We start from the raw sequence: 15,940 nt of genomic DNA, 5'->3' as shown, positions 1-15,940 counted from the left end.
CCCCATATCACCGACACCCAATAAACACCCCACATAGGGTTATTTATCTTATAGGAGGTAAAATGGGGGAATTGGGAAAACATCCACTTCACGCTTTCTGTGTATTTCTTTGCAGGGATTTGGGCTCCTCCAGGATTCCGTTCCCGGCTGTAGAGGCTCTAATGATGTTTCCACCTCAACTGAAAAAAGTGTAAGTACCGCCAACAAATTTACCGGCGATTCTTCAAATCAAAGGGCAGTTAGCAGTAACTATGGGGTATATTTAGTTACCCCTGCCGGGCCTCACACCCAATGTTAAAGTAAATATATAGTATTATTAGTATTAGAATTAGTATTATTATTTATTTAATATTAAAGTTAAAATATTTCAGGCTCTGGTGAAATGCGTCAGCCCTATAAGCTGCGTCAGGTCCGGGACCCGTCTCGGTTTGCGGTAAAATGGCCGCCGGGATCTAATAAAGATCTATTTGTAGGAAACGTCATTCCGTGGGTTCGAGTTCTGTGCGTTCTCATGTTTTCTGTGTGATCTTCTCTCTTTGTAGTGTGTTGCCTCTTCATGTCGTTTGCTGCCTGTGCTTGGCTGAGATGGACCTCGGAAAGCTTAGCGAATCTGTGGACCTCCACTGCGCCAACATCTGCTACGGGAACGCCTCACACTGTGGTGAGTGTCTGCGCCACGGACGTGGTGGGTTATTACGACCGGCGGCAGACAATCAGTCGGGGGATTTCACCCATTGCCCCATGAAAACTCGGCTGTCACATGTCCCCATTCATATATATGACATCATCTACGCCTCATGATTAGCAATCTTTTAAATAGCAAAATAAATACACAAAAGAACTTTCTTTTTTTCATAGATGTGAACTAGATGTTTCATAAAATAGAGAAAGATTTTATAAAGTTTATGGGAGGAACTTCTGGGGGAATATTAGAAAATGTTACAAAATATTGATAATGATAAACAAAGTTTACAGAAGGGGTGGTGGATGCATGGAAAACCTCTAGGTGGAACTCTCTCTAAATATACTGACGTCGTATGATTTTCTCATCTAGGACCTCATGGGAATCCATTTGAAGATAAGGCGTTCAGGCATTCCCTCGCCGAGCACAGAAGACACGCTACCGACACGCTGCGTGTAGAACCGGAGACATCTTCACCGGCCTGCGAGGAGGGGAACATCGAACCCGACGTCACCGCGGAAGAACATCGTCCGAAATCTGATCGGCGCTCCCGAACCCACCCACGCACCCGAGTACGAATAACCTATAGAGGGATATTTTTGTTTAAGGGGTGGGGCTATGGGGTGTGGTTGGGGTGGGGTAAGGGGTGTGGTTGGGGCGGTGCTTTGTCGGAAGTTTTATGTCACCTCGACATTGATGAGTGAAACGGAGAAAAGTGACATCTCTGCTTTAACCCTTTAGATTCATTTAACCTGAGTTTATTAGACAGTAATTACTAAGACTTCTGTCCAATCACATTAATATTTAATATTATTGAAACATTTTATATGTTATGGCTTTTTTCCCATGAAATAGCGCATGTTTAAAGGGAAGTCACATTATTACACTGGAGATTTTCCGGCATCTCGATAGAATTTTTAATTCCCCAACGATGTAAAGTGTTTTAGTTTTTATTAAAATGTTTTTTTATCTGTTTTTCTAGGATAATCCCGGTTTCTTTAGGCGGCACCTCGTTAAGGAGATTTCCATCTTGATTGTCACTTTGGTGATCGGTGGGTTCTCCCTGTTCGTAAGAAAGGTAATTGTGATTGTGTTTTATATATCGGGAAGGGGAGGTCATAACAAATTGACACAAGGGGTAGAAGAATCCCAAACAATTCTGGCGTATGTTCTGATGCCCCCCGGTTCCTCGTAGTAAAGTTTGCACATAATGCTGGAGGGGCAGTTTTTGAGTCTATTTCTGGTACAGATTAACAGATATACAACCCTCCCAATTTATACTCATCGGGGGGGAATAAAGGGGCCACAAGCACATACTGGATGCATCGCCTAAAACACCCGGTGCACATTTTATTTGATTGGATAATTTGTATATATTTATAACCCAATCCGTGGCCTCCCGCTGTGACGCTGCACAGTTTGTGTCCAAAGCCTGATGTTTGGTCAAAAGAAAAATAGCCATGAAGATGAATTAATCTAAATATGAATGATTTTTCACAGGTGTGCTACAAATCAGAGACCGAGGAGCCTCCAGATATCATCCGCATGGAGGAAGGGCGCAGGTAATCGCGGGAATCCATGCATTATATTTCTTTTTTATTCATAAATTTGCCGTTGAGTCGGGGGAGGGCGATGGAGTGAAGCCGAGTTGGGCAGCTCTATAGATGAATGGAGTTATTGGCCTCCTTGCCCCCTCGTGAGAAGTCGAGTTGAATCCCGACACAGAGTTGGTTTTCAGTGAATTAACGAGTCGCTGAGTTCTTCGTAGCGACTTCTCGTGGAGTTGACTTTAATGAAGAGAATTTGCGCATTATTAGCCAACTCAGCCGGCCCAACTCAGGCAGTTCTAGTTTCTACAGATTTATAGACGATGGGGATGCAGGAAGATTCCGAGCGCAAAGTATTAAACATTTCCCGTTTTATTTATTTTAGCGGAGAGGCCAAAGCAGATCAGTAAAGAAGATCAAGATCTGGACGGGGGAAGAAGGTTACATCTGTTCTCAAGTAACATCTCAGAAGAAACAGCTTCTTCATCCAAGGAGAAATCTGACCGCCATTCTGGGGTCAAGAAGGAATTTTTTCCCCCAGTTTGTTGCAAAATTGGAAAAAGGCACAAACTGGGGTTTTTTTGCCTTCTTTTGGATTAACAGCAGCGTAAGAACAACACTTCCCCTGAATAAAAATTGGACAACATCTCAGAACCCATTTCATGTATTTTTTTTTTTTTATGTTAAGTTATGTTATCTTATGTTCCAGAAAAGCTGGATGATCGCGGGTTTTAACTAATACGACGATACTGATATATTACTGATATGTTTTTTGTACCGGACCAACCAAAACATTAAGTGTCCTAACTCAGTCCAAAAGAAGACTTTTGTTTAATCTTCTGAGATGACCTCTTGGTGGTCATCAAGTTAAAAAAACTATCATTTGAGGAGAAGCAGAAGACCTTTCATTTTTGGTGACTACATGAAGACCAGTAGTGAGATATTCTGATCAATATCCTTGATGAGCACCGTATTACAGCATTTATACTCCAGAGAGTTTTACTGCAACGCAAAAAAAAGCTAAAACCGGGGGAAATTGAACATTTTATATAAATTACAGCAGCATTAATAACTAAAATAACAAAAACAGTACCACGACTACAAGCTTAGAAGAAAACATTCCCTGAGAAAATACGAAATCTGGCAAAAAAATATTATGATTATTTTATATATATGATATTTGGCACAGAGTGAACCATAACCTTAAACTGTCCTCTAGGAAACAAAACAGATGAGCTGAAGTAAAACGGATTCCAAAATAATATCTTAGTAGAGCTTAAAAAACTTAATTTTGGTGACAAAATATTTGACGTGTATAGATCGAGAGCCAGGGGAGGGTTGCGCCTTTTTGGCCTGGGGGGGCAGGTAAAGTCAAGAGTCCCCATCGTCCCCTTCTGTAACATATATACTGCACACATTTAACACATTCTCACACATGCTAAAAACATCTGTACACTAAAACGCTCTTGAACACACATTTACACATACACACTCATGCTAACACATGCATACTTACACATACATACTTCAGGGTTTCTCTTGAGCTATACATTTCTTGTAATTCTGGAAGCCTATGGTTATATTTTATCCACTTCAAGTAATCTTATACAGCTCTATCAACAAGTATACTTCTATGTAGACACTGAATATATCTAGGCAGCTTTATGGAGATTGGCATGTGAGTATAGATGTAACAAGGAAACAAATTCCTGAGACCTGTTGTTTTGAGTGAAATCTCCAGCTCCATCTGCGATTCCACTTAAAAGTTCTATGATTGGAATCAGAGGTTCCCCTACACATATGAGTATGGTTTTCTCTTAAGTTAAAACGTCTTTAAGCAGGTCCTTTTCTCCTTTACAATCTCGCATCTGCCAGGTCGTAGTATTCTGAAAGATAAGATAGTACAGAGAGTACAAAGACACGTAGTATGTATTCAGTCTCTCCCTACCTGTGTTCTGCCTCCTACTCCCTGCTCATGTTTCTCTGGTCCCTGCCCAGTTGCCACCCACTAGAGGCTCTCTGTCCCACCCTTATATGAAGCCGCTCCACCAGAAGCAGGAGAGCCCCGAGGAGCCTACTCTTGGAAGTTCCTTGGTATGTCTGCAGGTCTCATTTACACCGATCAATTAGTCCTGGGGTGTCAGTGCTGTCACAGATGGGAATGGCCTGGGCATCAGCAGGGGGGTTGTTGTAACCACTTTCTTTGTGATGCTTTAGCAGGATGGGAAAGGTACACCTACAAAACCATCTTTACCTGAAGCTGGAGGCACATCCGCACCCACTGTGCCAGTGGCACTCAAAGGAGGAGGCGGTGGCACAGCCCGTCTGTGGAGACACATAATAGTTCATTATAAAAGAGGACCTGACGGCCTTAAACTTGGAACCATTGGAACTCAGGAGTGATAAAGGACCTTCTAGTTGACCCCAGACTTGTAATGAACGAGAGAGAGAGAGAGAGAGTGAGAGAGTGAGAAAAAACCCTCACTGGTCTCCAGCATGTAATGGTGAGCTGGGCGGCATCTCGATGTGTCTCACTGTTGGCTCCCGGGCCTGGATGGGTCCCTGTGGTCGCCAGGCTGGATACACTGGGTACGATGGGTAGTTTGTGGGATACGTGTCATAATGATGATGATACACTACAGGCTCCTCTTCCTCCAGAGCTATTGGGATGATACTGGGCTGCTGGGGCTAGAGAACAAAAAATAAAAAGATATTATCCAACTTACGGCCACCTTGGATGCCTTGTCTATAGTCACCTCCCAGGTAAGAAATGGTTCTGGCAGCTGTTGGTGAACTAGGATGTCTTCTTATAATTATTTGTTGATTTATGAGTAAACAGGACATAAGAAGTAGTAACATATGAATTTAGAGGGTTCTCCTCAAACAAGCTTACGATCAGAAGCAGGACTCTAGAACCTTTTTGTGTGTTTATTCAGCATGTTCCAAGGATTGTATGTCTGTTGAGAGTAGTGGGAATACTCTAGAGCCTACTTGGCAAGGTGCTTCCTACTCTCACAGCTATTATCTCACGAGACCCGCTTCTTCTACATACCGCGGGTGAAGGTTGGGTTGGTCCGTATCCAAAACTCGACATCGCTGACATTGTCATATTGCTCATGATAACCTGGTGCATCTGTGCGTTCTGAATCATCATCAGCTCGATTAAGTCTACAGGAGTAAAAAGAATGGATGAGTCAGCAGCAGACATGGAGCAGTTATAGGTCGGGATCGGCACCACCATCGCTCATGGTGGACATTTACTGAGGTCTATGGTGGACAAATTAATGATGTTCTAGTGACCTCACAAACCTTGCCGCGGAAACTTGTGGGGTGGAGATTATTTTATAGGGTAAGCGTATGGGAAGACATTATAGGGAGGGGTTAAAGGGGGTAATAGGAGATGTTATAGGCATGGTGATATGGATTAATTTGAGGAGATGTTAGAAAACCTGGAACCATCAAGGCTCTAGTTTCCAAGAGCCCTCACTTTTCGGGATGGCAGTGGGAGGTGCTGTCAATTTCAGTGGGAGGTCCTGCTGGCATCAGTGGGCAGTCCTGTCAATGTCAGTGGGCAGTCCTGTTGATGTCAGTGGGCAGTCCTGTCAATGTCAGTGGGAGGTCCTGCCAATGTCAGTGGGCAGTCCTGTTGACGTTGCGTGGGGGCAAGCCCAACACGCAGGGAAACTGGCCGTGATTGGAGGGAGAAGTTTCTCCGTGGTGACCTGGAGGAGCGGCACTCCATCTGGAGAGTCCTCAGGTATGAATTTAGGGAGAAGTTATATGGAGTGATAGGAGGAACTCCATTTTAATATCTCCCCAATTGGCCTATGAGCCTCACTGGCCCTGGAAAATAACAGATTTGGGTGATTGTCATGGTTACATAAAGCAGTGCAGGCTGTAATTTTAAATAAAAAGATAATAAACCTGTACCTTCCTTAGCGCGACCGTGCCTGATTGGGTAAGACGGAGGATGAATGGCCTCTGCAGGAATCTGTTGTATTATCGTTGGCTGCTGAGGAACCTGAAAGCAGTTTCCAGTAACCGTATAATAATAAAGCCATATAGATCATAAGTACCTGCTTATGACAATTCACACACATACTATCAGCAGTGGATACCCCCTACTCTATACCCCAAGGTTTGGGCAGCCTCCATAGTTCCTCACCTGGCACCAGGTGTGCCTTAAAGAAAGTGCGGGGGGAACCAAGTCGCCCAACACTAGTACAGCGACACTAAAGACAGACCTACGTACAAGTGAAGTAAGAGAGAGGGAGTGTGTGTTTGGTATGTATGGTGTTAGTGTGTGTGTTAGTGTGAATGGATGTATGTGAATGTATATGTTAGTGGTGTGTTAGTGTATGTGTTAGTGAATGGATGTATGTGAATGTATATGTTAGTGTTGTGTTAGTGTATGTGTTAGAGGGAATGCATGTACGTGAATGTACCAGTATATGTTAGTGGTGTGTTAGTGTGTGTGTTAGAGTGAATGCATGTATGTGAATGTATATGTTAGTGGTGTGTTAGTGTGTGTGATAGAGTGAATGCGTGTATGTCAATGTATATGTTAGTGGTGTGTTAGTGTGTGTGTTAGAGTGAATGCATGTATGTGAATGTATATGTTATTGTTGTGTTAGTGTATGTGTTAGAGGGAATGCATGTACATGAATGTACCAGTATATGTTAGTGGTGTGTTAGTGTGTGTGTTAGAGTGAATGCGTGTATGTCAATGTATATGTTAGTGGTGTGTTAGTGTGTGTGTTAGAGTGAATGCGTGTATGTCAATGTATATGTTAGTGGTGTGTTAGTGTGTGTGTTAGAGTGAATGCGTGTATGTCAATGTATATGTTATTGTTGTGTTAGTGTATGTGTTAGAGGGAATGCATGTACGTGAATGTACCAGTATGTTAGTGGTGTGTTAGTGTGTGTGTTAGAGTGAATGCATGTATGTGAATGTATGTGTTAGTGGTGTGTTAGTGTATGTGTTAGAGGGAATGCATGTATGTCAATGTATGTTGTTAGCGTGTACGTGGGGTGTTATTGATGGTGTAAGGGTGACTGGGTGGGTATTATTTTATGGAGGCTTTTTATTTCCAATTTAGAAAGCCTCCATCTCAGCATGAGTTGAAATTCCCTTGGAATGGCCCTAAATTGTCAGGATTTCATTTTATTGCAAGTAAAAAATATGTTGAAATATATTTTAAAAATTGTCGAGTTAGGAAGAGGATGGCAGGTGAATTGTGGGAAATAGTATGTTCTAAACACATGAGACTGGTAGTTTCCACTGAAATCCTGGGACATCTTTAATGCTGTTTAGTAATACCAATTTCAGGTTTACTTCAATTTTAGTAAATTGACTGTTTAGCCATCAATTCAGCAAAGCCTACTAACTAACTGCCATGTGATATCGTGGTCTGGCTCAACACATGCTTAGCTATAACTAGTAAATAAATTAAATGCCTCTGGAGGAAAATTCCCAAATACAGTATTCAAATCATATACTTGCAGACGTCCCACCGGTTACCCCTCTGGTGGTATTTACTGTTAACCCTATACGCGTAACTGGAAACTTTTAAGATGAGCTGCCCTGGAGACTCCTGAAATATTAACCCTTTAGTAGCCTGTTGTGAAGACTCTATGTAATACCGGTCGTCATGGGAACCTTGACTTGTCATTATAAAAAGATTAAATGGGATACCTGTATTCAAGCAGGGATATCAACCATAACATACTGGGGGCGAAAAGCACCGTTTGAGACTGTGTGACCCGGAGAATCTGCCCCTTCACCCTGAGATTGGGGCAAACCCTCAGAGCTCCCAGATATGGCCGTACTCACCATGGATGGAATGATCTGAACCCCCGAGTAGTTATTCTGCCATGATGGGTCATTGTTCCAAGTGTTGTTTGCATGCCATCCCTGAGACATCATGCGAAAAAATTAAACCGTCTCCCTCGGAAAACAGGGCGAGGAGTTGTGGTGGCAACGTCAACAAGCTGTGAACAGCACTCTAATAGAGAGACACCTATTACAGAAGTCTAATGCAGAGAGGCTTGGCCGGTTCTAGGAGAGGTTGCTATGGCAACAGTTTGTACACAATCTATTGTCCAGCTAAAGTCTGGAACATATACTTTTAACACACAGACTGCGTTCCCGGGTCTTGTATAAAAGCAAAACATGTGAAATTATTAAATTTTACATTGTTTTCTTTAAAAAATCTAATTAATATGATTTGGATAAAAATTGTGTAGTAGAGTTTTATTATCTTCAAAAGTAAATATTTGATCATGTTTTTTAAAGAAATGTTATTAGATAAATGATACAATATGTTATTAGTAACAACACACTTTCAGGGATCTATTTCACCAATTTAACAATATTATGTATTTAGAATTATATTATTCTGGTTCTTTAATGAATTAAAAACAATTTTAAAAGTTCATTCAATTGATTGGTTTACAGAGCGGCCAGTCATTCGCCCTTCTCGTTTCAATCACTCAAAGCGGCAGCCAATAAGAGCAATGCCGTGCGTCCATCGGGTGGGCAGGGGCACAACAATCATGGCGGCCGCAACTGCGACGGCCCCTTTAAAAGCTACCAGCGGCGGGTGACGTAGGCAAGCATTTTTTGTGGACAAAGATGTCACATACAGGGTGTTTGTGGGGCTAAAGTGGGACAAATTACTCAGTGAAGCTGGGGGGCCCTGTGCAGGGCCGGCCTTACGGGTGTGCGACCTGTGGGGGGGGTAGTGAGAAGGGGCAGGGGGGGTAGTGAGAAGGGGGCGCCAGAGGAGTAGTCCGCACAGGGCGCTAGAACACTTAAGGTCGGCTCTGGCCCTGTGGTTCCTAGTTAGCCCCTGCAGGTGGGTTCCTTGACCAATTGGATTTTATTTCCTAGAGGGGTTGTTTATGGCTAACAAGCGTGTTGCTGTGTATATAACACAGCGATGGATCCCGCTAAGAGTTCTGCTGCTTAAATATTTACCCGCCGCTGGAAAGTGTATGCGTCGCACTTACAAGTAATTCACATTATTTACCTGCACCTGGAAACTTACACAACCTGCTGGGCAGGTTTATTTTGCTCGGTGCTCGGACATAAACACACCAGGGAACTCTTTGGCTCCGGAGCCCCCCGGAGTGACCCATGGTTTCCATGCAGTGACGCAAAGACCCCGAGAAGCGGTGCTTCACCCGGAGTCTCCGAGCAAAACCCAGAGAGTTTCCAGATATGGACATAAATAAACTAGAGATATATGTATATAGGTGGGGATGAGACCACCCAGTCGCTCTACCTGAGGTGGGACCCGCAATGGAGATCTGTGCTTCCCATGTCGGTCAGCGTAGATCAGAAGATTCCCCAACTAACTGGTCCATGATCCCCATTACTGGCAAAAGCGGGCCAGCTACGCTCCCCTGTTAATATTTTATATACATTATTACATTATTATATCATTAATGTAGTATATTAGAAGATGTAGATAAAAAACACTATTGTACACAAAAAAATAATAATCCTACTCTACTGAGCAAAAGAATAAGATGAATATTTTTTTTATTTAAAATTTTACATGTAACCCAACTTTTTACAGAGAAAAGCGTAAAAAATATGTGAAAAAAATATAGTATTATGAACTGTCAAATTATCCATTTTATATTTTTTGTAAAATAATAAAAGGTTAACTAAAAGCTAATTTAATTGGTAACTTAAAGCTGCTGACCCAACATCTTGCAAAGAATCAATGTAGTTCTCACAGGTGGACACTAGGTGGCGGTCTAGCACCTGTTCCATTTGTAATGATCTATATAACATTACATTTATTAAGCCTTCCAAAGCTATGATGTCATATCCAGCCGTTAGCTGCACTTACATCATCAAGCGGCCGCTGACCTTAAAGTACCAGGGCCACCCTGTCTTTGCCGGTCCTGCCCTGGCTAATATATTTATTTTCAGTTTACAATATAACAAAGCGGTCTTCAAATAATAAGCAACGTAGTCTACAGACAGAGGTGCGATAGGAATGAACACATTAGGAAATCAGGTCCCTGGCCTGTGGAGCTTACAATCTATTTGGTTTCAATGCTCTTTTATAAGGGCAACACATTTTGAATATCCAGCTGCTATTTTTTATATTTTGTGGACCTTCTATGATTCTGGTGTTAATGTTCGCTTTTTAAGCACCCTGTAGAGTTCATCACTGAGTCTCTCTCTCCCGCAGTGTGGGCTAATTTGTCCATCTTATGATGGACCGGTGTGCTGCTTCGTGGTGGAGAGACCTTGGATGTCTCTTCTTTAGATACTTCCATCTGCAGAACTGAACTTCAAGGTCCATTAAGATTATGCAACTCCATCTTCTCTTGGACCAACATGGAGGTATCCATAGTGGAAATTATCACTAGCTACTGGCCATCTCTCTATGCCTCGCTCTGCACAGAAATTACTCTTAAAATGAACTTATAAAGTGATGCAAGTATCCATACTGTCAACATATTTATACCCAATACCATTCAATTAGTTAGAGGTGTTGACGTAGCCTCCAGCTTCATCAGAGGTAGCCCAGGAGGGTACGTAAAACGGAGGTCGGACATATTTATGTGAAGTTGCCTTGCCTGATGGACAATTTTAGAAGACTGATAGTTTTAGGGACCTCAATTTTATATGAAATAACACAAAAAGTTAGGGTTCTAGCTCACTATGTTTGAAGTCCACAGGATATGGACCAAGTCTAGGAATGTGTCCAGACGTGTTCATTGAGAATCTTCTCTAGAACACTGTGCATTCCATTCATTATCTGGAAGAAACCTGGAGGGGACAGGAATGTGATGTCAGTGTATGGAATGTGACAGTTCTAGAGGAAACGTGTTATAATTCCAGTCGGTGTCCTGTTGTGTGAAGCAGGGTGCCCTGTTATCACCGTGATGGGGTAAAAACCTATTTCCTTCATTCTACTCAACCCTTTTCCCTTGTAATTAGGAATCATTCCAGAGATTAAGGACACCAGAACCGGCTTTAAACACAGATACAAACCTGAATTCGTACAAATATGTGTCACGCCAGCGTGACGTATAGGTGCAATAAACTGGGTTCAGAGATACTTAAAAGCAGTTGTTGCATGTTCTGGTATCTTCAAAGAGTTGGGACGCCAGACCACACAGGCATACCAACCCAGGTTCAGCTGTGGTTCATCACAGGGCGAAGCCTGGTGCCGTGCATTTGGGAGATAAGGGTCCCATGGTATGGATGTGATTAGATCTCTCAATTTCCAAGGAACGAGACCCACCTAACACCATATATGTCTCCAGCTTTAAAGAGACAGGTCAGCCTCGTGAACAAATAATGCATAATAAAAGTACTTTCATAGCATTCATTAAACGGGCGAAAATCATAAATAAATAACCTTCAGAAGAAGTCTCTTCCGTGGCCTGGTGTTTTGCACCACTGATTGGCTGTTTACTTTTTGTCCTGTCCACCCATTGTACAGCGCTATGGAATTTGATGGCGCTATGTAAAGCAATAAATAATAATTATAATAATTTAGCTCTCCTCATGGTTGAATGACTTCATAATCTCATCTCATCTCAAATCGCAGTGCCATGCTGAAGGTTTACCACCACGTGTTCTCCGTAGTTTAATGTCCATCAAACCGATGGGCACGTAATGCATGCCGTGCTCGCGCATGGTGGCCGATGCTCTGTAAATAGTTAATCCGCAGGACACACCCACTCTACAAACCAGTAGTATATTTGAGTTAAGTTATCCGCGAGTTTAGCCGATAAGCAAAAATCTAGAAAAAAACTTTTTGGTCCTTTGTGATTTTTTTATATTTTTTTTATATATTCTATAAAATTCTATATTAATTATTCTATAATTGGTCACATTTTTAAACTGCGGAATTCTTTATTTGGTAGGATTTAAATGTCCAGTTTAATGGCGTTATCTCAGCTGGAATGTACTAACCGTGACCCTGATCTCTTCACATTAAGACGTTATTTTATATTCATTATTTTTGGACAAACCAACAATTTGACTCTTTTGCCGCAAGGCGTTAGAATTTACAGCTCTTCCAGGCCGGCCTCGAATTTCTCTTTAACGGGCTCTTTCCAGATTCAAATCTCCTATTACCTGCTAACAAATTTGAAGCCGGCGGATAACTTGGCGTTCTGTATTCACAAATGTTACATTTTATAACTTTTCTCGCCTAGGCGGAACCAATTTGGGATACTTCAGAGCCCGTAAAAAAAGTTTACGCCCGAAATAATAAAACAATTTGCAGTTATTGCAGGGTTAGGGAGATTAACAGGAGGACAGCGGAAGTAGCGACGCCGCTTTACATATCATCACAGTAAGATATATTTTATTTTTTGGGTTCGACCGTGGAGACTCGGATGAGAACGAGGAAAAATGTCAGTTTAGGGCTAATTATTTAAAAATACTCCAATAAAAAAAAAAAAGCCAGGGGAGGGTGGTATATAAGCGGAATTATAGTAGAAGCTAATGCAGGCAGATATGAGGTAGACATGTGGCTCCTGAATCTAAGACAAGACCAACGACTCATTAAGGTTTGAGTCTAGATGGGCCGAATGGGGCCGATCTGCCGGTAAATTCTGTTTCACGGCTTTTTAAATTATATTATTATTTATTCTTCTTGAGATGAGGAAGATGGGTATACTTTGCCTTCAGCTGATAGAATTAAACACGTACTTCCCTGGTTCTAGCAGAAGTACCTCGTGGAGCTCCTGTAATTAAGCAGACCCCAGGAACAAGAAGTCCGTTCTAAAGCTGAATCACTATTTTGAAGAGATTTTTGGATCTCCCGATCTCATAACCTTACATTTTTTGTAGCCGCGTCCAAAAAAAAACAAAAAACCAACCCAAAACCCATTGAAAAATTGACTTCTTCATGCCCTGGGCTTATCTGCACCATCAATGGTCATTTCCTCTGGATTGTAGTATCTTTCCAGCAGCCCCCTATTTCCTTTGTGTCGGCGTGTTTACATTTGTTTTGCCGTTCCTTTGTCACATCTTTTGAATGCATTGTTTCCGATCGGACTGTCCCTAAAGAATGCGTAGCTCCTTTGTATATATAAAGGCCACTAATAATATCATTACCGCGGCCTCCTTTCTCCAGGCTGTCTCCTCCGCAGTGTCATCTACTCCGCCTTCGACACATTTCGCTTCCCTATACCAAACCCCTACCGTTCACATCAAGGTCTTCCCAACAAAGAACGAGCTCCATAAAGGATTATTAGGGCCCCCAGCACACTTTTCCGCCTATTCAGGAAGGTGGATCCGTCTTAAGAGGTCCTTGGCTGATACGGCTTCGGATAATATCAGCGATTCCATAAGTCGACAGTGTTAAGTAATAATTACCCCGGAATTGGGCATTACCTGGCCATTAATAGGTCATCGGAAGCATTAAATTAAGATAGACTGTTGCTGATCTACCCGCGATCCTCCACTGGGAAGCGCTGTGACCTTATCATGCCCATCCACCAGAAACATTGAATTTTCCGGTGGATCTGCCCCTTCCGGCCCTCTCTGGTCCGCCCGTTTCACCTGCTGTAAAGACTTAAACCTTAATCAGTCGTTGGTCTCGTCTTAGATTCAGGAGCCGTATGTCTATCCCATGCATCTTTAATACCCTCACTGTATTAACCTCTACCACTTCTGCTGGGAGGCTGTTCTGCTTATCTACCACCTTTCTAGTAAAGAAGTCGTTGGAAAATAATTATAACAGAATATCTTGTATTGTGGTTACTCGGTCCAATATTTCTTTCCTCTCTTCTTATAATAAGAATAAAGGTGGATACTGTACATGAACCATAAAATAATACAAAGACAAGTAGTGTAAGCCTAATAACAGAAGCTGTTCGTAGAGAGGGTAGTAGATTAGTGGAGCAGCTTTCCAGGAGAAGTGTTAGAAGTTAATACAGTGCATGGGATAGACATATGGCTCCTGAATCTGAGACGGGACCAACGACTGATTAAGGTTTGAGTCTTTACAGCAGGAGAAGCAGGCGACTAGACGAGGGCCGACGGGGGCCGATCTGCTGGCAGATTCTGTGCTTATGAGGACTGGAGTCTAATGCTTGAGTTACAATGAGACGGATTCAATGCAGGAGATAAATCTTTCGCAAATAATTGAATAGAGATCCTATCCATAGACTGCAATGGGAATAAATAAGATTAAAAAAAAGAAAGATTATTGACTTGGAGATAAAATGTATCACGTTGTTTTATCTCTTTTTCTTATTGTAGTGTATAGGAGGATTGCTATTCAAATAAATGTGATGGTTTTATCTCTGGCATTGGATCTGGTATAATATAACTATTGGTTATTATCTGAAATAAAAATGTGCAAATTGGTACTAAAATACCATATATATATATAAATAAATATATATATATTATATAAAATATATATATTATATATATATATATTATATATATATTATATATATATATATATATATAAATAAATATTTTTTTTCCAATATATATATATATATATATATATATATATATATATATATATATATGTAAAATATATATATCATATAAAAATTCAAAGGAATTTCAGCTTTTCAGATCGGTGATACCCCTTTTAACCATCACGTTAAACCCAAGAGGGTGAACGGCTCCCTGCCACCCCCCCCCGGACATGGCACTAGGCCTACGCCGGAATACATCACTGCTTTATATGTTGGTGCTACTGCAGCTAAAACAGAAACCACCAGAAAAAAAAGACGCTATAAAACATCGCTATAGTCACCTGACCACTCCTGGCTTTCTTCATGTTATAAATTTACCCTCACGTTATAGTTAATTGAAATCTTTGAAACATTATTGTTAGTAAATTCAGCAAAATAACCATCAAAGTACTTTTAAATAAATAAAAATCTATATATTTTTTGTAAAACAATAAATATTGATATTTCAGTTATTGACTGGTCACATGTTGTAAATTCAGAGGGAAAAATACGGGTTTAGTGAAGTTTCCTTTATTATTATTATTATTATTCTTTATTTTTTAGGGATTTGGTAAAAAAAAAAAAAAAAAAAAGGTAGCCGCACCTGTCACCCCTTTGAATGCTTCTTAATTTATTCCAAATTATATTACTTAACATATCCCAACACGAATTGTGTTAGTGTTACATTTACATTTGTAATAACTATTTTTGTGTTATTTTGTTACCGTCCATTGACCTGAGATTCAAGTTGAGGGAAATGTCTCCGAGGTGTGATGCTTGGGCCAGCTCTTACCCCTTCACTGGTTTTAATGTTATTGTATGGAGTTCATGTACCAAGGTGTGTAAAATCTCTCCTTTCATGAAATGGAAGCTGCCCCGACTAACCTAGGAGGCAGGGTGATTCATTTCACCGGAGTGAAAGTTCTCCAACATACGACACATTGATACATCTCCTCATTGTGTTACTCCTTTCCGAGGTGTTTGGGGATTAAGGGCTCTTTCAAACGCTCTTTAGGACTCGCTGTGAGGTGAAAGACACTCTCTCACTTCCAAGGTGCCGGCAAGGTGGCAAAAGTTTGACCAAAAATTAATAGAACCCACCGAATATTTTCCTGGAAGCTCCCGATGAAGACAGTTGGCCATGTTTATCTTGAAACTAGGCCGCATGGAGACCTGGAGACCCGGGTTATCTACCTTGGAGGACATGAGTAAGAATTCTGAGTACAACTAATATAAATATAGAATCTGC

The 15,940-nt window shown here is 41.3% G+C and overlaps 1 protein-coding gene across 1 annotated transcript; it reads right to left on the bottom strand.

The window, feature by feature from the left end:
• Positions 1-4,083: 4,083 nt before the first annotated feature.
• Positions 4,084-5,470, bottom strand: LOC149280975 (proline-rich protein 29-like). Its single transcript, XM_089499929.1, has 4 exons — positions 5,282-5,470; positions 4,715-4,917; positions 4,484-4,554; positions 4,084-4,115 (listed from the first exon to the last, which is right to left on the bottom strand). The coding sequence occupies exons 1-4, from the start codon at positions 5,468-5,470 to the stop codon at positions 4,084-4,086; spliced, it is 495 nt and encodes a 164-aa protein (XP_089356055.1).
• Positions 5,471-15,940: the final 10,470 nt, after the last annotated feature.

This window comes from Sceloporus occidentalis, unplaced genomic scaffold (assembly GCF_023333645.1).
Source record: "Sceloporus occidentalis isolate IW3139 unplaced genomic scaffold, rSceOcc1.0.p SCAF_143, whole genome shotgun sequence".
Taxonomy (NCBI): Eukaryota; Metazoa; Chordata; class Lepidosauria; order Squamata; family Phrynosomatidae; genus Sceloporus; species Sceloporus occidentalis.
Note: the sequence above shows the minus strand (reverse complement) of the source record. Positions and strands in the feature narration are given on the sequence as shown.